The sequence below is a fragment of the Cynocephalus volans genome, chromosome 13, assembly GCF_027409185.1.
Source record: "Cynocephalus volans isolate mCynVol1 chromosome 13, mCynVol1.pri, whole genome shotgun sequence".
Classification (NCBI taxonomy): Eukaryota; Metazoa; Chordata; class Mammalia; order Dermoptera; family Cynocephalidae; genus Cynocephalus; species Cynocephalus volans.
Window position 1 is genome coordinate 89,130,136 of NC_084472.1, and position 25,504 is coordinate 89,155,639.

The following is a 25,504-nucleotide window of genomic DNA, read 5'->3' on the forward strand; positions in this document are numbered from 1 at the left end:
CATTTCTGGTTTTATATCACTTCACTCCTGTCTTAGTCAATCAGCTGCAACCTTATTTCACTGTTTGCAGTTCTGCAGATATGGTATGCCCTTGTTTGCCTTGTCTTTGCACCATAACACATGATCCTTTCCTCTGCCTCACATGTTTCTAGGAATCTGTCCTATATGTACACTCAATATAGATTATAATTATAGATTATAAAATAATCTTATCTATTACCATATCTATTATAACTACAACATCCACCATATCAGATGATAATTGCCTATTTCTTGTCTGTCTCTCATACCTAAGGAAATATGCCTTATTTGTCATTGGGATATACAAATGACTCACTAATCAAAACAAAAAAAACCAGATTTTTTAAACATAATTGTTTCCCAGACTTCCTATCAATATAGTGGGATAGACGGTCCCCAGCATCACTCTCTCTTACAAACCAACCAATGTACAACTATTAAATAGCAACAACAGCCAAGCTGGGGCTACTAGAGCTCAGGGGGAAAGGAGGAGAGACCTACGGAGTTCATGAAGGCAGAAGAAGCCATGAGGAGAGAAAGAAAGGATCATTCCCACTATTTTGAGTCCTGGCTGCTTCCAGGCTGGAGCTGCTGAGTGCATGGAGCAAGAGCTGGCAAAAGTCACAGCTGTGCCCTTTGTATGAAGTTACTTGGAGGTGGCAGGGGAGAAGAGGGCCTTGGTGGCCCCCAGGCCAGCAAGACCACTAACAGCACTCCCGTCGACTCAAATAGGAGAAAGGAGCCACAGACAACAGAAAAAAGGAGCCATTCAGAGGCCAGAGAGTCATCACAAGGGACCAGCCCATGGCCCATCCCATGGGAAATATTTGGCATGCAGGGGGTGGGGAGATGAGCCCACAAGGGGAACTGTGGGGCACAGCCTTGACAGCTGATCTTCCCTCCAATTAGCACAGGACCACTCAGTGGAGACTGGTCAGGAATATAGAACTGCAGGGGGTGCAGTTTGCCTAAAAGACTCGGGTCCTGACCAGAGTTTCCACACAACCCAGGTGTACCAGACCTCACAAGACCCAAAGTGCTTACAAGATCAAAAATTAAAACCTGAGCTGCACAAAAAGCCTTCCCCAGAGAATCAGTAGCAAAGCAGCAATTTATCTCAGTCATAGGGCTCAAGTTCTGGTCCCCACAGGAAGCTCCACCATTTTAGAAATAAGCAAAGAACAACAAATTATCTCCAATGCAGAGTTTAAGTGGTGGAAACAGCAAATAATCCAACACAGAACTGAAAGAAAAAAAATCATCAGGTCAGAGCTAAAGTTTGACTTTAACTAGTAAAGGTCCAACACCACCACAGAACACCTATAAAACCTAGAAGGACCAGAAGCCCCCTGAGCTTCCAAGCCAGGGATGGGTAGGGCCATGGGCCTCAGCCATGACCCCCCAACATTTGTAACCAGCGCAGCAACAACCACCGAGCTGCTGCTGCCAGAAGCCCCCTGGTCTCCCCTGCCAGAACAAGGGGGGTGCCACTGGGCTCGACCATGACCTGTTTTCTTCCTCCTCCTTCCATCCTATTTCCCTCCCCTTCTTGTCTCCCCCTCACCCCCAACTGCTCTTCAACAACATCTTAGAATGTAAAAAAATAATATTAATAATATAAATTTCATTTTTTAAAAAAATTTCAATAAGTTTTTTAAAATAATTGTTTCCTGTTTAATTGAAAATTATCTTTATGGAAAAAATCATGACAAATTTTATTATTTATATATTATTTCTTTTTAAAACCAATATTAGATGATAGATAATCACATTGTCACTATTAAAGTCAAGACTCCCTTGCAACAGATAGAAATTAAGGGATATCCTGGGGTTATAATGGATATTTCTTTATTTGGAAAATGTTAAAGAAGTTAAACAGCTGTGAAGTTCAGAGCTTGCTAGTGACAAAACTTTGCAGTCCCCATAATGTTCCTCAACATTAAACAGTGACGGTACCCACTGCCCTCCTGAAATCACTGTATTCGTTTGGTCTCTGTAACAGGTGTGTGTCAACAGATTCCAACTGGTGTCACATTCTCAGCGAAAACTTTCTCTGTCTTCTCAAATGAGATCAGGTCCCTTGTGAGACGATGGCTTTTTGGAGTAATATTACGTCCCTTCACTATACTTTCCACAACTCTTCTGTTTTGTCCCCTGCTTCTTAAGCCATGTCTTACTCCTTTGTAGGCTCATCCTCCTCCATCTGGTCATTAACAATTAGATTTCCTCAAGGTTGTCCCAGGATCCTCTTCTTTTTCCATAGCTGCACTCTCCCTGGGCGAACTTCTCTATGACAACAGCTTCGGTGACCTCTGACGCTCCTGTGAGTCACATGTTTCCGTCTCCAGCTCTGTTCTCTGAGTTCCAGACCTGCTCACTCCACCTCTCAGAGTCAACTCACTGGCCATGTTCCTCTGCCTCAAAACTGCTTCTCTTTCAGTCCCCCAATTTCAGTGAAGAATCACCATCTGCACAGTTCTGTAACATGTCATGCCTGTCACTGCCAATCCCTTAATCCCAAATCCAGTGCATCACCAGGTCCTGGAAATTTTAATTCCTAAATGTGTCTCCAGTCCAGCCATCTCTCACCACCTCTGTTTCCCTAGTCCAAGCTATGTTCACCTCATAAACTAGGTTCACTCATCCTCGGCTCACATGATAGCTTCCTGCCTGGCCAGCCGCCCCCTGTCCATCAGCTCTGGTGCTTCCTCTCCCTTCTCCATGTTGCAGCCAGAGTAGTCTTTTCAAAATGCAAGTATGATACTGCCACTTCCCTCTTTAAAACCTTCCACTGACGTCTCATTCCTCTCGGGATAAGAATAAATTCTTGGAGAATGTCAGGGCTGGTTGCCGAGCTGGGAGGGGACAAGGGTCAGTGCAAGACCTGCTGTGCCAAGGAGACAGCATCAGCAGCAGTGCCACAGTGGCTCCACAGACAACCTTGAAGGCTATGTGGGGTGTGTCAGTGTCCCACAGCAAGTGTGCAGAAAATCGGTGAAGAGAGGGTCTGAGTTCACCCTTATGGTAGTAGGCGCATCTGGACTGGGAAAGTCAACATTCATCAACTCATTATTCCTCACAGATTTGTATTCTCCAGAGTGTCCAGGTCTTTCCCATAGAATGAAAAAGACTGTACAGGTGGAACCATCCAAAGTTTTAATCAAAGAGGGTGGTGTTCAGTTGCTGCTCACAAGAGTTGATGCCAGGATCTGGAGATGCAGTGAATAATAGTGATTGCTGGCAGTCTGTGATCGACTGCAATGATGGCAAATTTGAGGACTACCTACATGCAGAATTGAGAGTGAACAGACGTCACCTGCCTGATAGCAGGGTGCAGTGTTGTTTATACTTCATTGCTCCTCCAGGTCATGGACTTAAGCCGTTGGATATTGAGTTTATGAAGCGTTTGCATGACAAAGTGAATATCATCCCACTTATTGCCAAAGCACATGCTCACACCAGAGGAATGCCAATAGTTTAGAAAACAGATAATGAAAGAAATCCAAGGACGTAAAATTAAAACATGAATTTCCAGAAACAAATAATGAAGAAGAAAATAAGCCTGTTTAAAAGATAAAGGACCGTTTACCTCTTGCTGCGGTAGGTGGTAATACTATCGTTGAAGTTAACAGCAAAAGGGTCAGAGAAAGGCAGTATCCTTGTGGTGCGGCTGAGGTTGGAAATGTTGAGCATTGTGATGTCACAGTCCTAAGACATATCTTGATAAGAACGCACATGCAGGACTTGAAAGATGTTACTGATAATGTACACCATGAGATCTGTGGGAGCAGAAAACTGGCAGCTGTGCTTTGCAATGGAGTTGATAACGAGAATGAAGGGCACCTACTAAGAGCCTCCTGGCACAAATGGAAGATGAAGAAGATGGAGATGGAGATGGAGCAGGTGTCTGAGGTGAAGGTCAAAAAAAAGTTCAAAAACGGAAGGACTCAAGGCTGAGCTCCAACAGCGCCATGAGCAGATGAAAAAGAACTTGCCAGCACAGCACAGAGAATTAGAGGAAAAACATGGTCAGTTCGAGGATGAGAAAGAAAACTGGGAATCTCAACAACATATTTCAGAGCAACAAAACTCAACCTTGGAAAAGAACAAGAAGAAAGGGAAGATCTTTCAAACTCTCTATTGACCACCAGTTACCTATTAGTTGCCCATATGCCAGCTTGGACATCACTGTTTATTGTCGACGGTGTTGTATACTTTGAAAGTAAAAGCTCTAAGTACCTTTCCTACATTTTTTTTTCTTTTTTTATTAAACAGATATCTTTGGTTTAAAGCAAGAAAACATTTTCCTGTTGTACAATCATGGTCCAGTGGTTTGATTGTTTACAGGATATTCTGAAATAAAAGGGCTCTGGAAGGTTTTCACTGAGGATAAATTGCCATAATATGATGCAAACTGAGCTTCTCTAGGATAATTATAATACAAAGGTTCCATTCAATACAGCATATACAATAATGCAATTTAGTCTAACACAGTTGACCTTATTATATTATATATATAATATATTTATTTTTATTATTATTATTATTATTATTATTATTATTATTATTTAGTGCCTTCTTTAGCCAGAATCTCATTACTTCTAAATTTTTGTGATAACATTTAATTTAGATATTTTCTATATTTTGGCCCTGCTAAAGTAGAAGATAGCATCTCTCATATGGTAAAAACCAACAAGGAAACTTCCTTTTAACTCCCTTTTTGCATTTTATGATAAGTAGAAGAGGAGGGATGCATTGATAGATCATTTCTAGGCAAAATTATGAAGATAATGGCCAACCTCTTTCTATGTATATGTGGTCTCTTTCTCTTACTAGAAATGGGAATCACAGCCTCTTGAGGAGAAAAGTCATTCTGCATTTAGCTACATTCATACATTCCATTTCTGTATTTTTTGTTTGCATTATAAAAAATCCACATACTAAATAATGTTGTGATGTTAAAATAAATAAATAAACAAATAAATAAATAAATAAACAAAATTCTTCAGTTTGGCTCACAGAGCCTGGCCCGGCCTCAGCCTCTCCTCACCCCAACCACACCACACCCTCCTCCCTTCTTTCATTTTCTCGAACCTTCCACGCTTAGCCTCATTCCTTCTGGGACCTTAACACTTACTGTTTCTTCAGTCTGGATGCTCCCTTTTGCCAACACCCTCCCTCTGCCATCTTTCCCATCCTCTCTGATGTTAACTCATGTCACTATCCAGGGAAATCTTTGACAACTTTCTGAGATGAAACCATATCCCTTATTAGATAATGTCATAATGCAACATACTGTTCATTATCATACTTTTAATAATTGTGCTTTCACATTTATTTGGGTAAGTATTAGATTATTATCTGCTTCCTTCACTGGTTGGTAAGTTCTTGGAGCAGGTGGTGCAGGGTGAGGAGATCCTGTGTCTGTTTTTGCTCATAGCTGTCTCCTGAGAGCCCATTCCAGGACCTTGAGTCACACCCTTTAAAGATGTTTTGTGAAGAAATGGATCTGCCATGATTTGTGAAGGATGGAAGTTCATGCCTGGATTTCTCCTTAAGACTCTCTAATCATCATAATGGATGCTGCTGGAAAACTAGGAGTTCTTTTGGCCAAGCTACCATCCTGCAAAAGGAGATGGGATGTGGCTGGATGGCTATGGAAACTTTTGAACGCTGGAGGAATCACTTCTGCAGGCTGCAGTCCAGAGGAGCAACACTTCAATTTCTCTGCAGCAGAAGTGGCCAGCGCCTAGAATTCACATGTTTTGAGACAATCTCATGCTTAAAATGAGAATTTGTAATCTTTTTCTTGCTGGCACAGACAATATCAGTGATACAGACCTTGCCAGAGTTGCTGAGAAAGGAAATGACGCAATGTGAATTCAACACAAAGAGGCTTGCAGAATTTTGACCCGAGCTCACCCTTTGTCAGACAACATTAATTACAAGAATTACAAGATCTTAGGTTTCATTTATACTTTGATGAGTTTTTAGTATGTGTTTTCATCATATTAAAAAAATCAGATCAACTAGATACAGTAAGGACATATGTGACACCACATCAAAGACCACTTGGCCATCTGCATCAGTGTAGTCTCTTGTATAAATGAGCACTCAGTTGGGACTGTAGTATGTGGAGTGTATGTTTCTGTAAGGGAAATCCATAGTTTTGACCAGTTTCCTAAAGAGATTCTTGATTCACAAGTGTAGGAATTAGCAAACTATGTACTGACTAAGGCCCCCTCCAATTCTAAAATTACACAAGTCTAAGTTTAATGCCAAACTAGTGGTACTATTGGAAAATTTAGTAAATATCCAAATCCCCTGTATTTGCAATGTCAAATATCTGCCTGAAAGGAATTCTAGTCTTTATTCAGATGTTCGGTGTCATGTGCACAGAGGCAATGACTTAGCTATAATGTTAACTCACAACTTTGTATGACTGATGCTGGGCTTCTAATTTTCCCTGTGCCTGAGTATATGCATCTAAGGTTAACCTTCAGTCAGGCACCACGGCAGGAAAGAGGAAGAGGTTATAGGCCGTCCAGTATGTGCTTCTTATCCAGATGAAATCACCTTGAGTGCATCAACCAAAACTCAATAAGAGCTGAGTAAGATGCCCACCCAGCACACCTCTGGAAATTGGGCAAGTGGAAGACAGGTGGAAATATGTCTTTCTCTACATAGAAGGTGCCTGATTGGTTTGAACACCTGCACAGGACAGGAAGAGGCCAGGAGAATAGCCCAGACACACACCCAATACCATCCCAGGGGCATATGAGTGGTTGCACCCAAGTCTCAAGATGAAAGATATAGAATTTACAACTGCAAAGAGTTTTAACCAGGGACTCCTAAAAGGTTGCTATGTTTTGTTCCTTTTTTTTTTTTTTTTTGCATTTCATGACAGCCATGAGAATAAACTTAACTGCTGCCACCACATAAAGTAGCACTGATCATCCAAGCTCAAACTCTACTTCCACGTAACATCGTATTATCTGTCCACATTTCCTGGTTTCTCCTCCTTCCTCAAGGTGTCTTCTCTGCTTGGGTTGCTCTCCAATATGAAGTAATATTGAAGCCTCTTCTTTTTCTCTCTCAGTAAAATTCCTTTGACATCAAACCAGGGGGATGCAGTAAAGAAAGTTAGTGAGCAATACACACTCAGCTCTTATCCTTTGCAGAATCCCACTGGGTCCCAGTTATACAGTTCCTGGCTCATTTCTTTGAAACAGCCTGGTGAAATCTTTGATTTAGGTCCTGGGATCATTTTCTGAGACACAATTCTCCCTGCACAGCTCAATGGTACCATTGGGTGGGGTGCTAAAGGGTCTGTTGACAATATTAAATGTCCCAAGACCTGCAGTGGGGTATTTTGGACTCTTCACCACTGATAATTTTTCAGTCTGCTGCTTTATCTACCTGACAGGAAGACTTGAACTACTGCCATTTCTAAATTGCACTTCTAAATATTGACTTAATGGCGAGACTCAAAGTGTCATAACCCAGCTCATTGGAGCAATGAAGATTTTCCAGGCCTCATCAAGAGGTCTGTACAATGTCCTGTGGGGAATGGAGAAAGAAGAGTAGGATTTAAGAAGAAAAACAAAATCAAGCCATGTTTAGAAGAAATGCCACCACACCTCACTTAGTCTTTCAGAGACAAATGAGTGCTCACTGCACTGTTGGCTGAGGCTGAAAGGGATTGAGGTAAAGAGAGAGAGAGTAACCAGTAATCCCTCAGTCGTCAGCCGGTAAGAGTGTAAAGTGCCAGGGCACTCTCAGCTGGGCTGGGCAGCAGAGACAGCCAGCTCCAGAGAGCTTATTTGTGTATCCCATTTAGTAGGACTGGACAGTGTCTAAGAAAGAAGAGACTTTTCTTCCAATTTTTATCCATGTTCAACATGGCCAGATCCTTAGCTAATCTTCACGGAGGTCACAGGAAACTTTAGGAGGCTATCGTTTTAGCTCTTTCCTCCTGACAGTTAACACTGTAACTGATCATGGGGCATTTTTGTCACATCACATTAGCTGTTGAACTGTGAATCAAAGAGAGCGATTGGTCCCTTCTTGCCCTTAAGGAGCTGTTTTGGAGGAGTGACAAGATATTTTTCATGCCAATTAACTTTCTGATGTTTTTTAGATACTCAGTGATATATAAATTCAGATTCTCCAAGATGAGATAAAGAATAATGCTCTATACTACTGCAAAGAGAAGTATGAAATAAGGCCAATGTTCCTCTTTAGGATCTCCCCATCTTGCCATAGCATTGACATCCAGGGCTGTCCAAAAGGCCATCCACAGGAAGTCATATGTGCAGGAGGCATGAGGGGCAGGGGCGAGGTGTTTGGGGGGTTATGGGGAAGGTGCTCTTAAGAGCATGAAAAACTTAAATTCCAAGATACAGAAAATTAAACTAACCAGATATCATGGAAGATGGTCCTAATGGTCGTGGGGCAATATTCCTCTTGATGATCCTTAGATTTGTTTTAAGGTGGTCCCTTTGGCAGCATGCCCAATCCAATCCTTCTCCTATGCCTGTACATATGCACCCTTGTATTTGTTGACACTCAAGCCTCTATGAATGACCTCAAAGTGCAGCAAAATCTTCTGACTTTAAACCTCATCACATTGGCCTCAGCCCTTGGCTCCTCTCGCAAGCCCAATTAGCCTGGCCCATGCACTGACTTGCCTCTGTAATCTAACATCCAACTCAGTGAAGTTACATCTCTAAGATAATGGAGTCCTCCTAAAAGCTTCTCGTGGCAGCTCAGGTGGCTGCTGTGGACAGAATCCCAGGTATCTTCCGAAGAAACTCTGCAGCAATCCCCTGCAGAGACAGACTGTCTGTTCTTCTGCCCGGTTTTGAGTGAATACAGCCTGCCCTGGCCTTCATGGGCTCACCTATGGATGCCAGTCGCCGCTCTGGGGCAGCTTTCACAGCTCCATCCACAGCCTGGCTATGGGTCTGCTTTCCACAGTCTCCATCTGTCTGTGTTTGACACTCCTCTGAGAACTGGCACAGCCTCGTGTGCCCTGAGCAGCTCTCCACGTGACCACCTCCAACCAGCATCCTCCAGACTCCTGCTGGAGGCCCATGCCCTGGGCAAGGGCCATCTGTGATTCAGCCTTGGCTTCCCCGTCCTTCTCTCCACTCTCCCCCATCCCTGCCAGCCACCCTCCCCCACATCCCACCATGCTCTTGCTCCCACAGTTCTACCAGGCTGCGGCTGCCCTGTGACCCAGGCCAACGAGGTCCCCTCAGCTGTTTCTCTCCATCTCCTACCAGGCTGCTCTTCATTTTTCCCTTCATTCCTTCTAGGCCTCCCCTCCTATAATGGCAATCGTCAGTATTATACCATTAAGAATTAGGAGGAAAACGTCTACAGTCACATGAATGGAAAAGTCAGACTGCCCAAGGAATGAATCCCATCAGGAGGAAGACAGCGGTAAGTCGATCATTTTGTTAACTCTGAACCTTATTATCCTTAATGAAAGATTTTCAGCTGCCAAGATGAGCGTACCCTGAGAACTTCTCACAGCAGCCAGGACAGTTTGCATGATTACTTATCTTATTGCAATAAAATAAGTTAGTTTCTCATTGATCTGGGATGTCCTAATACGAAAGGTACTTTATTTAATGCACTACCAAAAAATTGTCAGAGCTTTGAATCCTCTTTTCAATATTGTAGAGAAGCTTGAAAATCTGTAGAAATAGTACCCCAAATTCTTTTGTAAAGTGAGTAAGCATTCTATAATTTATCTCTGCTGTATATCTAAAATTTTGCACCTAAAAGCACAATATTCTGTAGCAGTATTGCTGAACCAAAGGAATCAGTAAAGGGCATTGTGTCTGGTCTGATGTTAGAGAATTCAAAACAAAAGTCTTAAAAACATGCCCATAAGACATATTTCTTAAATTGTCCAAACTATGGCTTGGTCTCTGAACAGTAACTTTGCATTGGTTGTTCTTGGAGCCTCTCCATGGTGTTTCAAAATTTGGAAGGTTGGAGGGGCCTGGCTATCAACACACTCACCTGGCCAGTAGTACATGTAGACTCTTCTTTTGGCCTTGGTCAGCGTGACCCACAGAGGTTCTGATCCATTCCACCAGAGAGGCATCAGGCTGTCTCTGTTGACACCGATATCAAAGGACTTGTTGGTGCTGGGGTCCCACATATAGTTCCCAATCATCTGATGAACCTCACAGTGGCGGCCTACATTAATGAGAACACAGAGCTGTCAGTTAACTGTACTGATCGTTTTCATTTTTATCTTTGTTTTCTGATTACAAAAGCTATTCATGCTTATGTAGGAAATACATGCTTTGGATTTTTTTTTTTATTATTATAGATATTTCTTCTTTCTTAGACTGTAACATAAAGGCAAATAATCCAATGAGATGTCCACTCATTGACTGAGAGTGGGATCATTTTGAATGAATGTAACCTGTCAGATCTGAACTGTTTTAAATAATACTGAGGACTTTGTGTGCAGAGTTTGTGCCACTGTTCATGGCTTGAAGTCTAAGTATGAATCAGTATGGAAATCAGTGAATTCCCAGGAGACTTGGGTTAGGTTCTCACCCCAGAGCTCTCTCTGCACCCCTTCCAAACCCTCCTTCCACAGATCAGGAATCTAACTGTTAGGGAATTTATTCTCTCCTTTCTCAGATAAGAGGAGTTGTTGCTTCAGCCCTGAACAAGGATCCAACCTGTGATATTTGAAACAGAATGGTGAAAAATAGATTCAACTTTGACAAACAAAGCAAGAAAACAACCCTCCAAATGGAGTGTTATGTAGAAATGAGGGTGGTTCTGCTGGGCACAGCTTAAGTCCCAGAAGAGAAGCCAGAAGTGAAAGACACAAGTGCTTGGACTCTTTTGAAACATTAGGCTTAAATTATTTATTTTGGAGCAATCTGTTACATCTTTAAAGTAAAAATAACAAAAACATTGGCAAGTGCATAAAAAATTGCTGCAATTTTAGAGAGTGTCATTTGGCACCAGAATGAAACATGCTTCACTGAGCTTCCTAAACTGTGTTTAATCAAAGTGGCTTTTTTGTTGTTTGTTCGCTGTTTTTATTTCTTCTTACCACCCCCCGCCCCCCCACACACACACCTTATTTTTAAACAAAAACAAAGAGAAACCACATAATACAATTTTGAAAATTTGGACACCAAAAATATCAGAAAAGAAAACCTTTTTATTTCATTACAGAAAACAAGGCATTACACAAACTATGCTTTGAATTTAAAGCCCAGAGATCCAAACAAAATGGTTTTTACCAGAGCTGTAGGGTTAGTTTTCTAATCTTGACCAAAGCTTTCACCTGTGGACTAATAAAATTTAAAAAGAAAATAAAGTAAAATCATTGAGCATTTTCTCTAATGTTTAAGAACTTATTTTTATTTATTCCTTCAGTTAACATTTACTAGATGCTCTTATACATATAGTCCTATATATTCAACCTTGTGATAGGTGTAGAGATTCTAATCTGAATACATGTGGTCCCTGTCCCCACGTGGCTTGTAATGTAATACTCAACAGAGGGTCCTCGGCATAAGAGAGACAGACCTCCTGGGGCTGGGGCTAAGGAGGGGACCAGGTTGCTGCTGCAACTAGAGAATCTTAAGAATCCTCACTTCCCCGTTGATGAGCATAATTCCTAGCATGTCCTAACTGACTCATTAAAAGTAAGGGGAGACTTCTTATTGGTTCAATATTACCTTTTTTACAATATGAAAATTTAATAATATTAAGGGAGCCCCTCTTATCAGTAAAAGTTTTAATCTATTTCTTTTATTCAAAACAATGCATTCCATATCAAAAATTTTTAGCATCTTTATGATGCTCACTCACCTTTTTTACAAGGCAAGATAATCATATTATCCATTGGAAAATGTTTCCTTTACAGGCAGTCTTTCCCTGTACACGCTCTCTAAGGTCCCCGCAAGGGCAGGGAGGGTATCTCTCCATGGAGCTGGTGTGCACAGAAACTGAGGAAGGGCATGACATTGGAAAGGGGGGTGAAAAGCATTACTGAGGCCAATAACCAAAGAAGAGCCTCTAACTGAATTGCTAGGAAAGGACTGGAAGGGCTAGGGATATCAGATATGGAAATAACAGGGACGGATACCAAGTACGAGGGGTGTAGGGGTCTCTGCTTTCAAGTTTGAACTGTTTGGACCATTTTAGACAAAATGCATGAAATCCAGATATAAGTGGGGGCCTCATGTGGATGCAGTTTTCACAAGGTGCTGCATTCAAAGGAGCATGAAGCAACCAAAAATCATTTTTAAAGTACTTATAATCTGTGCTTGTATATGTCAGAAACCCAGCAATATCATTTGGTAACTTTCTTCTTCTTTCCAACACTCACACTCAGTACTCTAGACCCCAAAGTGCCCAGACTCTCTCACCCTCCATGCTCTCTGCTCTCTGGGTGGATTATAAGGAGCCTCCTGCAGATTGTAGAGCTGTTGTATGACTGGATTGTGCACCCATGGGAGTGTGTGCATGTGTGTGTGTGTGAGAGAGAGACAGAAAGAGAAAGAATATTCTCCCAGAGAATTTCTATAGGGTAGAGCTCTTTCAACAGGAAAGTCACCCTAGACTCCTACTTAGAAAGATGATTTTATTCTTTTGGTGGGTTGAACTGATGGACCTTGAATTGAAATGGGAGGGTGTATTTTCCAGGCTTAATGCAGATGTTGTGCTATCCCAGGGGCTTCCTTTGTTCCAGGAAGAGCTGCCTTTTCTGGAATCTGGCAGAAGGAGTGTGCTCCCAGTCTGGTCTCATCGTCTGCTCCAAATCTTCTCTCCTGGCTGTGCTGATTTTCCTTCTCGTGAATATAGGAAGGCTGGTGATCTGCTTGTCACAGTCTAGGTCTGCTCTTATGCAAGCTGATTTCCTTACCTACTCTATTTCTCTCTTGCTCTTTCATGTCTATTGCCTGGGTAAAAGTGGTGGCTGAAAGAACAGAACAGAACAAAACACAATGTACTGGCTTCTGCAGCCCACGAGCCCTCATCTCCATATTTCTGCCTGACCCGTATCTATTTTTATACATCTGTAACTCTTGATTTTTCTCTGGTTTGTGCTTTCCACAAAGCTCCACAGGGCTTTGCTGTGCTTTGACTATTTGGACTCTTTGCTTTAGTAGAAACTTTTCTGACATCCTCACAAACCACAAATCTCAGGTGATTTTCCGGTATGATGTAAGGACTATCTTTTTCCACTCCTCCCCTCTCCAGTGACAGTTCTGTGGGGCTTTGAAACTTGTGCTTGCTTTTGTCTGAGAGAGGTCGTGGGATAGGTCTCATCCATAGAACTGTTCCGTGAAAGGGGCAGGATATGGCACCTTCATTTTTCATTTCCCCAAAGTCTTATTTAAGTGTGTTCTGATGTGATGACCATCACAGAAGGTTTTTAGGATGCATCCATAAGCCTCTGCACCACATTATGTTTCCAAGCATCTCAGCAATGGCTGGTCTTCACACCACTTGAGAACTTAGAGGATCTGTCCATCTTATCTGTAACTGATGGTCACAAAGACTTTTTCATTGGCCAAACTTTAATTCACCTCATCTGAACCCTCTGCTCAACTAGACCCAACCTAGGGCTTCCTTCTCTGTCCTTATAGGGTCTCATTTGAGCAAGAATCCTGCTAAGTCGGTTTAGTGAAAATCTTCCACTTTTGACCACCCCCAACATCTTACCTCCCTTCAGCAAGAGTTCGGTTGAGTCGGTCTAGCCAGAATCCCCTTTACCCCTGATGTTTCCTCTGAGTAATTTTCCATCCACTGACCCCCACTGTGCTCCTTCGCTATAAGTCCCCACTTGTCCTTGTTGTATTTGGAGTCAAGCCCAATTTCTCTCCCTCACTGCAAGATCCCATTGCAGTGGTCCCTGCACCTACCACAATGATTCGTTCTTGAATAAAGTCTGCCTCACCGTGGGGGGGGGGGGGGCTGGCCAGTACAGGGATCCAAACCCTTGACCTTTGGTGTTATAATGCCTTACCATCTTTAATAAACATCACAATTTTTCTTTAACAATGGACACCTGTAAGTTTGCTACTGCTTAGTTTTCAATCTGTCTTAATTTTTTTCTCATTATTTTCACACAGTAAATGTTCATTCCTTTTATAGTTCCTTATTTCATTTATTTTGTTTTTCATTCATTCAAAATGCATTTGTCAAATAATCTTTACATGCTAGGCATATAAAGATTGAAAGATATGGTTCCCTGTCTTTTACTGGTTCACAGCCTGGTATTGACAACAGTATGATACAGTGGTTAAGGGAAAAGGTCTTGGAGTCAGATCGCATAGGTTCTATACAAGCTCTGTTACTTACCATGTGCATGACCTTGGACAAGTAGCTTAGACTCTCTGAAGCTTCAATTTCCTCCTCTGAGTAATGGGAACGATGCTAGTTATTCTAAGATATATAGATGCGTAGTTCTCTCTTTGCATGGCAATGTGGAACCATAAAAATGAGCATGCAAGCTGAAAGCATGCAAAGCTATCTTATAATCAGTGGGGAAAGTGAGAATTGTTCCACGACCTTTAAAAATTTTTGTCAAAATATTGAAAATTCTGTTACTGTCAGTTAAAACTGTATAGGAAAAATGAAAAATATAGTAAAATTATCATTTATTAGTCTATTATAATTTAAAACAAAAACATTGAGAACTACGGAGTTTTATTCCTTTGTAAAAATACTTATCAAGAATAGCGTGAACAGTGCTTGCCTTCTTCTAGAGGTCTACCACACTGTGAGTGAGCATCTTTCTGATGCCTTGGCGAATCATCACACCCTTTCTGAGTTTAGATCAGCTTCCAACATTTTATCCTTTGTGCTTTCAATGTTATGAAATACCTCCAAAAGTCCCTTTAATGTGAAGTTTTTTGCTGGTGGCACATCTCATTCTGTTTGCCACAACCACTTTCCTCATTTATATAAATAAGTTTGCTTTTATTAAATTCCTCTGGCTGCATACCTAGTTTCTCAATGGATGCCAGTGTCTAGGTTCGCATGGTCAACTATTTCTTCTATAATCCCATTTGCATTGATTCAAATGTAGTAAAAGTTTCTGCCATCCTGCACACCTATCACTTCACTGTTACTCTCTGCCATGATGCTTGAATGTATTTAGTTGAATGTTTCATGTTATATTTCTTTCAAAACTCAGCTAAAAAATTAGCATTATCTCCCATTGTAGCAGCCATAGCCTGTTCGAGAGTACACCTACAATAACAGACTTTAAAAGTTGAAATGACTCCTTGGCCCATTTGCTGGATTATTGAAGCTGCTTTTGTAGAAAAAGGCAAATTTTCATATATTCATTCAAGTGCCCAAGAGAATCAGGGTGACCAGGAACTATCCAACAATAGCAATGCATTAAAAGATAAATTATATGGGTTTATCACTGGGAGACAATGAGGCAGCACAACTACCTGCTTTGCTGTCTGTGCATAAGCTAAATAATAGATGAGCAGCAACCAATCACTAGCAGACTTTGAAAGAAGTCACATGATTGGTCACTGATCATGATATACATTTGTTATTTAAATAGCAATTTGTGGACTGAGGAGCTAACAGTAAAGCTTATAGTTTATGCTATGATAGCTACAGTTAGGATGGCATATTTATTTTAGTTAATATACTATGGTAATAGAAATTTGAATCATGTTGTTGGAGAACTGGTATTATTTAACTAAACTGTGGTAACTGAATTTTGTGCATATCTGAACTGTGCAAAGCAGGAAGTGTGTGTGCGTGTGTGTGTGTGTGTGTACATATGCATATACATATACATGGCACATAATAAGCACTGTTAATATTAACTTATATTATTATTATTATTATTATTATTATTATTATTATTAAGGGAGAGCCTCACACAAACAAATGCAATCTAGAGGTCAGTTGCAGTTTTCTCTCTTGAGCTCTCCATATGATTGGTTCCAACCCGATTTCCACCAATGTTCTTGCAAATCCACAGGAGGCTCATATATTGCATCATCTCTACCTCTAGATACTTGCTTCCATAATAAGAGGGTACTTCAAAGGTCTGTGAAAAAATAGAATTGAAAGATAATACAAATCTTTCTATAAACTTTTTGAAGTACCCTCCTATATGGCATTAGAAATGAAGCTCAGCCCTGTCCTATATTACACAAAGGAGCTGCCTTACAAAGATATTCATGAAGTGGACTGAAGTTTACTGGGGATTCAGTGGGGTGAGGGGGGAAAGATGGAGAGCAATGCAAAGAACTCCAAATTGAATATCAGATGTCCAAGTTCTTAAAACTCCTGTCAGCTACCCCCATCAGACTTTCTCCTGAACCTCTTACTCTAAAGGTCCCAGCCTTGTACATCTTACTGATTCATCTCTTCTCGATTTTCTGACCCATAGCACCCACCTCCAAAATTTCTCTCCAAGCTTCAAAGTTTTCTCAAAGCAATGCGGCCCTCCAGAGCTCCTGCTCAACTCATAAATTTGCATAGCTCATAGAATGCTGAAAAGAAAAGAAGGGAAGAAAGGAAAGAAGGGAGGAAAGGAGGAAAAAGGGAGGGAGGAAAGAAGGAAGAAAAAAGAGAGAACGTGTGTCTTTGAGCAGGAGCCACCCACTTTAGAAGGCCATTGTAGGTAGGGTTGCCTGGTTTATTTTAACAAAAAAGAAAGAAGGAAGGAAAGAAGGAAAGGAAAGGAAAAAGAAAAATATAAAGAATTCCCAGTAAATTTGAATTTCAGGCAAACAACGATTTTTCTTTTACTATAAGTATGTCCCAAATAATCCATGCGATATACTTATGCTAAAAAAATTATTTATTATTTACCTAAAATTCAAATGTAACTGGATGTCCTATATTTTATCTGGCAACCCTAACTGTAGCTATAAAAAGCATCCTTTATTTTTTCCTATTTCACAGCAACAGCAAAATATGAGAAGAGGAATCAGTAGGTGCGCAGAAAGCGCGGTGGCAACGAAGAGTGACAAGCAGCCATGTCAGCCTGGAAGAGTCAGGGAAGGGCTCTCAGAGGAGCTGGGACTTGGGGACAGGTAGGGCTCATCCAGGCACAAAGAGCACTCCAGACAGAGGTGGTGGTACGTGCAGAGGGATGAGAGGGTGGATATTTCTTATGCAGGTAAAATGAAGAATTTCACTTTTCATCATGCTTACTGTTCACTTTCTGATTTCAAGTAAATTTGTTTCAATAACAGACATTTAAAACATGTAAAAACAAAAGTAACTATTCTTTTGACTCAAGTCTGAAGCTCCACATTGTACCACTCTAATTAATTTCATGTTTCATATGTAAATACCTACTTGTATCTCCTAACTCTTAAGCTGTAATAGAATGCAACTTTTAAATATGAAATTCTACATTAAAATAGAAAGAATCTTCTAGAAAAATAAAAAAGGAAGGTGAGATGCTTTTAATGATACACTGTGTCAGCACAATTCAAGATAGTCATAGCTTGACTCCATCAAGGTCCTGGCGATACACAGACTGCACAGAGTTTAACTGAGGGGCTATTCACAGTGGCGTGGGCAGCGCTGAGCGGAGCAGTGGAGACGTACCCAGGCTTGGTGATAGCAGGAGCCATTACCACCCACCCACCGCCTCCCCGAGGGTGGAAGAGCCAGGAGAGGACATGTGGACAGGACCCCACCATCCAGCTGAGGCCACCCATCAAGGACAAGTCTCAGGCAGTCTACAGAAGGCAGAGGGGACAAACAGACGACCAGAGAGCATCCTGCACGATGGCCAAACACGATCACGTGCATCACTTGCAGAGGGGTCCTCAACTCAACATCAGAGACCACGTGAGCAGAGTGTCATGTGAACAGGGACCTGTGAACCTTTATGGCACCATACACATCTTAGAAATAGAAGGGACTTCAGGTGACTTCCTGGTCTAATCCTCCACTTGTAATTTTAGAGGTAAGGAATAACTCTCGGCATTTTACATATATTAGGTGGAAAAATGTTGAATATGTGCCCAAGGCCACAATTCTAATAAATGTAGATGGAGGGGAGGGGCAAAGAAAACAGAAGTGGCTTGAACCTTGATCTCCTGCCTTTTAACATAATGTTCTTTGTGCTCTGTGTTTCATGACCTTAATAGATCTAGTGGTTATATTTGTACTCTGGAACATAAAACATGCTTATTTCAAGGTGAAACCTGTTAGCTTTTTTTTTTTTTTTTTACTGTTTTATTTATGTCTCCAAACATAAGAGTACATGCAGAAAAACAACTGCATAGCTGATTATATCACTAAACAATCAGTTTCCACAGCCAATGAGAAATTTCGTAGTTACACAAAAGCTTTCTTAATTCCTGGTGTATGGTCACCTTTAGAAAGTGATATTAATCTTTAATTTCTAAAGCCATTCATTTCGTTTTTCTGAGGTCCATGCATATTTCCATTCAATGATTATGGCTGTGTCTACTAGATATCAAAACAGCTGGTTGAAAAGAGAAAATGAGGTTATATTTTAGGCACATCAATTTAGTCAAAACATGGTGATAGAGATATAGGTTACAAAATACTAGTAAGAATCTTGGAAATTATTCTTTTATAACATATAAGCATTTGCCCAGAGGCAGCATCAAGTGAGTTCTGAGTCTAGAGTTGCAGGCAGGCCTCTGGGGCCACCCCCTGGAAGTCTGGGTTATAACCGTGTGTCAGGCATACTGAACCCTCTTCTGGGTGATCTGTCCCCTTCTGGGAGAGGAGGATACAGTGGGGAGATGACAGGCATGTGATCAGAAGACCAGGCTGGGTAAGGATCTTCCTATTTTCTAGCTGAAGGAATTGACACTAATCCTTAACTTCTCATAGCCTCACTGTTTCCATCTCTAAAATAGGAATACTAATACTTCTCTGGCTTGAATGTAGTGAGTGTTAAAAATAAAAGTAGCTAATATCTATGTAATACTTGTTGTGTTCCAGGTATTGTTCTAAGTGCACCTGTTATAGGTTGAATTGTGTCTCCCCAAAAAAGATATGTTGAAGTCGCAACCTCTAGTGTCTCAGAGTGTGACCTTATTTGTAAATTGGGTTTATACAGGTGTCATCAAGTTAAAATGAGGTCATTAGAGTGGGCCTTAACTCAAAAAACTGGTGTCCTCATAAAAAGGGGAAATTTGGACACAGTGTACAGAGGGAAGAGATGTGAAGAGACACAGGGAGAAGGTGACCGTCCACAAGCCAAAGAACAGCTGGAAGACAAGGAAGAATCTTCCCCCAGAGACTTCACAGGGGCCATGGCCCTGCCGTCACCTTGATTTCTAACTTCTGACCTCCAGAATTGTCAGATAATAAATTTCCACTGTTCTAAGCCATCTAATTTGTGGCACTTTGTCTCAGCAGCCCTAGGAAACGAATACAGCATTTAATCTTCACATTAGCCCCAAGGGATAAGTACTATTTTTAACCCCACTTTACAGGCCCAGAGAAGGTGACTTGCCTAAAGTTTCATGCCAGTGGGTGCAGAGAAGCCAGGATTCAAACGGAGGCAGCCTGGATCCAGAGTCCTCCCTCTAGCCACTATGATTACTAACACTCGCTCAACAACATATGATCTAGCACTTGGTACAGTTTCCAGCACTTAATAAGCCCACAAGAAAAGGGAGCTGCTGCCGTTGTTATGCTTGCATGTTATGCAATGTGTAAAGCTTCCAACTTTAAGAACAGGATGATTTCAGGAGAACACGTCAGTCCAGGCAGAAGGTCCTGGAATCAGGCTACTCAAGAAGCACTTTACCTGGGGCAATCCATGGGTGGATGAGAGGCTGAACTGGACTCTGGAGCAGTGAAAGTAATAGCCTGAGGCCAAAGGCATAAGCCAATTTGACAGGTGTTTGTTGATCAGTTTAGTAAGAAGAATAGTTACCAGTACTTGGCCATCTCTCGTATATCTGGAATGAGGTGCTTTGCATTTGCATTTTAGTCCTTAACATAACTCTGGGAGGTAGATAACATCCTCATTTTGCAGGTGACAGAACTGAGGCTCAAAGCAGCACAGTGACGAGGCTGGGGCCACGCAGCCGGTGAGAGGGTAGAGCCCCGATCCACAGCCAGGTGTCTCTGACTCCGCATCTGTATCCTTCCCGGCACCAGCACTTCTTCCCATCAGCCACTGTGTGGCCTCATCGGTTCACCAAAGGCTTGGCCATTTTAATAGAAACTGTCTCCTAAATTAGGCCTGATTCTGAGACTCCAGCAAAGTAACCACACAGAGGTGCACAGGTCTCCAGGATGCCAGACATACCCTTAATCTCTTGCAATCAACTCCCATGCACAAACATTACTGTAAATATCTCTAAAGAAGGGAATGCTGTCAGACAAGGGATTCTAACAAAGGAGACAGGAGTCTTAGTTTTTCCCTCCCTCTGGAAACTGTCCAGCTATAGAAAGAGGCTCCCAAAGTTCTGAAATCCAGGGTTCTCAAGTTAATGGATGCATTTTAGAGCCTGAACATATATACATCATCTCAAATTGACGCGACTCCGAGAAGTAACTTTATATACCCAATTCAGAGCCAGACAGCCTGAGAATGTCGTCAAACTTTCCCGCTATTAGACTCCTCTCAGTACTTCTCCTTGAGCATTTGGAAAGTCTAAAGATGAGTTTAAACCCTGTATAGATTAGTGAATTTTCAAATAACTGCTCTACACCCAAGAGACTTGAAAGAATTAACAAGCATCACTCCAAGTACCTAATTCACAAATCGAAATTTGCTTTGCAGATCACCTCTGTTGGGAACTACGTTTTATTTTCTTCACTTGTTCAAAGACAGACTTTGGTATGTTAAAGAAGTGGTTTCTCAAATAAAATATGCAAGATTGAGTTGAAAGAAAAGCTCACAATTTGCACATCTTTAAAAGCAACTACTGAGGTATGTGCCAGACAGTCACCATTAGAGTCTGAGTCACAAATATTGCAAGACCGAGATAACAGGCTTTGAGTACAGTGTGAAGTGTAGGGGCCACAACCAAAATAACCCTAAAATGTTAAAAGGGGAGATATATTTGATTACGGACATTCACGCTCATAGTTTTGAGGTCACTGGACTTTAAAAATGCCCTGTTTTATTTTTCAGCACTGCCCACTAGCTTAGTGCAATTATTTAACAAGTAGAATGCACGAAAAAAGAAACAAAAATTATTTTCCTACATAAGGACAAAAATGTAACTTTTGGAGTTTTTACTTAAATACTTTTTACTTTTGGAAAGCTAATTTTTATGAAAACTTAATGAAATTTTCAGATAATTCCATCCCTCCTTACCTCTGTGCAAAGATGGAAAAGAGCTGAATTACTGCATTTCAAATGGAATCTCTTTTTAGACACACTCCCATTTTATTCCATTCTTTTAGAGGCTTCTCAAAGGATGGTAGAAGTTTGGGAAGAGAAACTTCTTATTTGGGGCATTGACACTTCCATATGTGAAATTCAGCTAACACCTCTAACCTGAAGCACCTCCATCCCCTTGCTAGTGATAAAGTTTCCATCTTCCTCATGCACTTAGCTACCCTCCTCTGCCCCCGTGACATCAGGTTGGCCACTCTCCTCACACTAGTGGGGGGTGGCGACTTTAGCCCCTGCCTGCAGGGGCTGGGAGTCCCTTTTTCGCATTCTCTTCCCATAAACTCACCCAGGACAGGAATTCTCATGTCTGGGACGGAGGGACTGCTCTAGTTCTCCAGCTGCCACACCTGTGTCTGGGGCAGGAGTGGGGGGTAAGGATGGGCAGTTTAATTCAGTCAAATAAAGGCACTTTTAGGTCTTGGATCCAAGCCATTTTTTCTGGTCTAGCTTTGCAATTGGTGTTGAACCTGGAATGGCCAATGGCTGATCTCTAACAAAGGGGATCAGATACTAAAATATTGCTGGATCAACCATTAGTGATAGAGATTGGTAGAGAATGGTCAGACTCAGCTGTTTAGGAGTGTGAGATAATCAGCAGCTTCTATGGCTCAATCTAGTGTGAACCAACCACTTGACCAAACTTTTCCCCTCTCTTTTTTTTTTTTTTTAAAGCCTCCCAAGTCACAGGAGTTAACGTGATCACTGCAGCCACAGCTTACATGACCTGATCAGTGATCACTAGTGATCAGCATATAAACAGATAATGTTTGGTGCAGACACCGTGCCCTGCTTGATGCTTCGTGTTTATAAATCTCTTTGGATGCTTTTACCATATATAAAATGTATTGAAAGATCATATGCCTCAGGAATGATACAGTAACCCAAATGAGCAATTCATCACTTTGTTAGGTGTGAGAAATATCTTTTTGATGTATTGATAGTTTCCAAGTCCAAGCAGTGCAGCCATTGGAATAGGGGAGCTTTCTGAGTTAAACATGGAAGCATGAGGTAGGATGATCTGGCAGAAACCCAAGCCCTATGAGAAGCATGTGGCCTAGCAGAACGAATGTTGGAGCTCGACAGACCAAAGTTTGAATCCTATTCCTGCTTCTCATTAGCCATGGGGTCTCACTTGACTGAGCCTCAGCTTCCTCATCTGAAAAATGGAGATAATCAGACCTTCTTGCAGAGCTAAATGATTTCAGGTAGGTAAAACTTTAGCACGATGTCTGTCTGGCACACGGTTAGCCCTTGGTAAATGCATGTTAACACCTAAATCCCTTTAAAGGGCAACCCTATCAAATAGTACGCGCTCTTTGAGGGCTTCTAGGGAGGGCTGAGGCTGGGCAGTGTATTTCTTACTTGGTATTTACACACCGTTTTCGGAACCAACTCTCAAATCCCCTTGACGAAAAAGAAAATAAGCATTACGATAGACGTGTCTTGCTCAGAACGGGGAAAGCTAGGTCTGCAAGGCGGTGAATGCTAAGTTCAGAAATGGACGGCTGAGAGCGCCTGGGACCTGCCTGGCCCGCCACTGCCCTCTGCTGGCGGCTAAAAGGAATCGCCACCCGCAGCCTCAGCCGGGGTCGCGCTGGGAGGCGCGCGCTGTCAGCCTCGCGTTTAGTCTTCGCATCTCCTGGTGTGAAGGCCTCACGGGACTCGCGGGATTGTTACAGCTGCTCTGGGATGTGCTAAGCAGGCCAAGAACACAGACAGAGGCAGGGGCAGGGCCGGTCGGCCACGCACCCCAGGGAGGCCACCCCACCCTTCGTCGCTGCTGCAAATTGAACCCTGAAGCTGCAAAAGGAGGGTCGGTCGCCTTGTCCGGACCTGACTCGATTTTCCACCTCCTCCTCCCACCCCACCCCTCCTAATCCTTGTTGTGTTTCTCTTTGCTTTTCAGGATGTTTGCTTCTTACTTCGAATTTCATTGTCCTTGTCCCCAGCCCTTTGTTTCCCTCCCTCTCTTCGTTCCTCTTTTGATTAAGGTCGGTGATTTTTTTTAACACGATTTGAAGGGTCCCTGTTTGGTCATTTAACTTCCAGGAGCACCTACTGCTCCTCCCTGGGAAATTCTTCCTGCACCCCCCACGCGGCCCATTCAGGAGCTCATGTGACCCGACCTCTCTGGTTCTGGTGAGTGGGCCGCGCTGGGCATCTAACCCAAGCTGTGCCAGTTGGGGTCCCCAGCCCCAGCCACAGTGACAAATGCTCCAGGATCCAGGCTGGGTGGCTCAGATGCCCGCCCCCGCATTCCTCATGCTGGAAGGATCCATTCCTCTTGGTGGCCGAGCTGGGAAGCAGCGTCCCCGGTGTAAAGACATGCTCCCAGGGGCGAAGGAAGAGGGAGGGAGCAGCAGAGACAAGAGGAGCGGAGGGGCCCAGCAGGTGCAGCCCTCACTTCACTCATCCTTAACTCCACCTCCACCTCGTGCTGCTGTTTGCTGAGTCCCCAGAGCCTTTCTCCCTGATAAAGCAGCAGGTGTTGTATTTCTGTCACTGGCTTCCTTTACCTTTACCCTATAGGGACTCTCTGCGGTGGCCCCACCCCTGTGGCAGCTCTCTACCTGGACCCCCTGAGGCTCTCTTAGGCACTCTTTGAAATCTAGGTGGAGGTAGTCACGCCCCCACAGATTGTGCCCTCTATGCCCTGCTGGAGATGGCAGCTTGTGGACACACCAAGGATTATTGCCTGTGCCCTCTGGATAGCAGGCACTGTGGCCTGTTGCACACCTGGGCCCACTGGAGCCACATCTGGGATGGTAGGGAACAGAGACTTGAGGTGGCACAGAGCAGCAAGTGCTAGGGTCTTGTGGGCAAGCAAGTCCCTTCTTTTGACACTGTTCTGTCTCTCAGGCCTTGGCACTCTGGTTCTGTGTTGGGAGGGACAGCACCAGTAATCTCTGAAATTCCTTTGGGGTCAATTTTCCCATTATCTTGATGTGTAGCATCTGGCTTCCTTCTATCCATACTAATCTCCTTACAAATGTTCTCTTGGCCACACCGTTGTGGGTGGGTCTCTCCTGAACATGACTTTTCATTCTTTACAACATGGCCAGGCTGAGAATCTTCCAAATCTTTAAGGACTGCTTCCCTTTTGTCTATCCACCCCTTCCACCACATGAGGACACAGCTATAGGGCACCATCGTGGAAGCAGAGAGCAAGCCCTCAACACACACCAGATCTGCTGGGCCTTGATCTTGGACTTCCCAGCCTCTTGAACTTCGAGAATCCAAAATGAGCAACTGAAGAGAACAAGGAGAAAATACTTGGCATTTTTATAACCTAGATCCAGAAGTCACATAGCATCACTTTACTGTATCTATTGGTCAAAGCTCTCACAAAGGTCCATCCAGGTTGAGAAAGAGGGGACACTATTTGACGGGTGAGGGTCAATATCACATTGTAAAAAGAGCACATAGAATGGAATTTGTTGTGGCAGCTGTCTTTAAAACTACCGTCTGCCAAAATGAGAAAATAAGCTCGAGTAATTAAGAGGTGTCATAAACCAGACACGTCACAATGGACATCAATTCACCAACCAATCAATTACAAAATAATAGACAAGATCTTAATGCTTTAATGCTATGCCAAGCTAATGAAATATACAGGACACTATGCGCCTGCAACATACCTAATAATGTCCAACGGTAACCATAGAACAGAGACGTTTACTCTGTGCCAAGCACTGTGCTGAGAGATTTCCAGAATGACCTTATCACGTCCTCACATTAGCTTCTGTGGCAGATAATTTACATACAGGAGAAGCCAGGCTCAGACCGATGAAGCAAGTTCTCTGAGTTTCCCTTGCCAGTAAACGTCAGAGCCAGGATTCAAATGAACGTATACCTAATTCACATCCCAACAGTATCTTAAAGTATTGTTTTTAAAATAAATTCCACACACTTGAGTTCATGCTCATGTTCTGAGATGCAACAGGAATGTCCCAGAGGACATGAAAGGGGAAAGGTCACGGTTCACAGTAGACTTTGGACCATTTAGCAAAGTTTGTAAACACACAGGTCTTGAAGTCAATGGAAGTCCACATTGAACTCCAGTTCCACCCATTACCTGCTGGCCACCTT

General features: G+C 42.5%; 1 protein-coding gene and 1 pseudogene across 1 annotated transcript in view; one reads left to right on the forward strand and one right to left on the reverse strand.

The window, feature by feature from the left end:
- The window catches only part of ENPP6 (ectonucleotide pyrophosphatase/phosphodiesterase 6), a 116,621-nt gene that overhangs the window by 61,028 nt on the left and 30,089 nt on the right, over window positions 1-25,504 (reverse strand). The window contains exon 2 of the mRNA XM_063077542.1: window positions 10,057-10,236. Within this exon, the coding sequence (XP_062933612.1) occupies window positions 10,057-10,236 (180 nt within the window). The remainder of the gene's footprint in view (window positions 1-10,056; window positions 10,237-25,504) is intronic.
- Window positions 2,965-4,165, forward strand: LOC134362120 (septin-7-like; annotated as a pseudogene).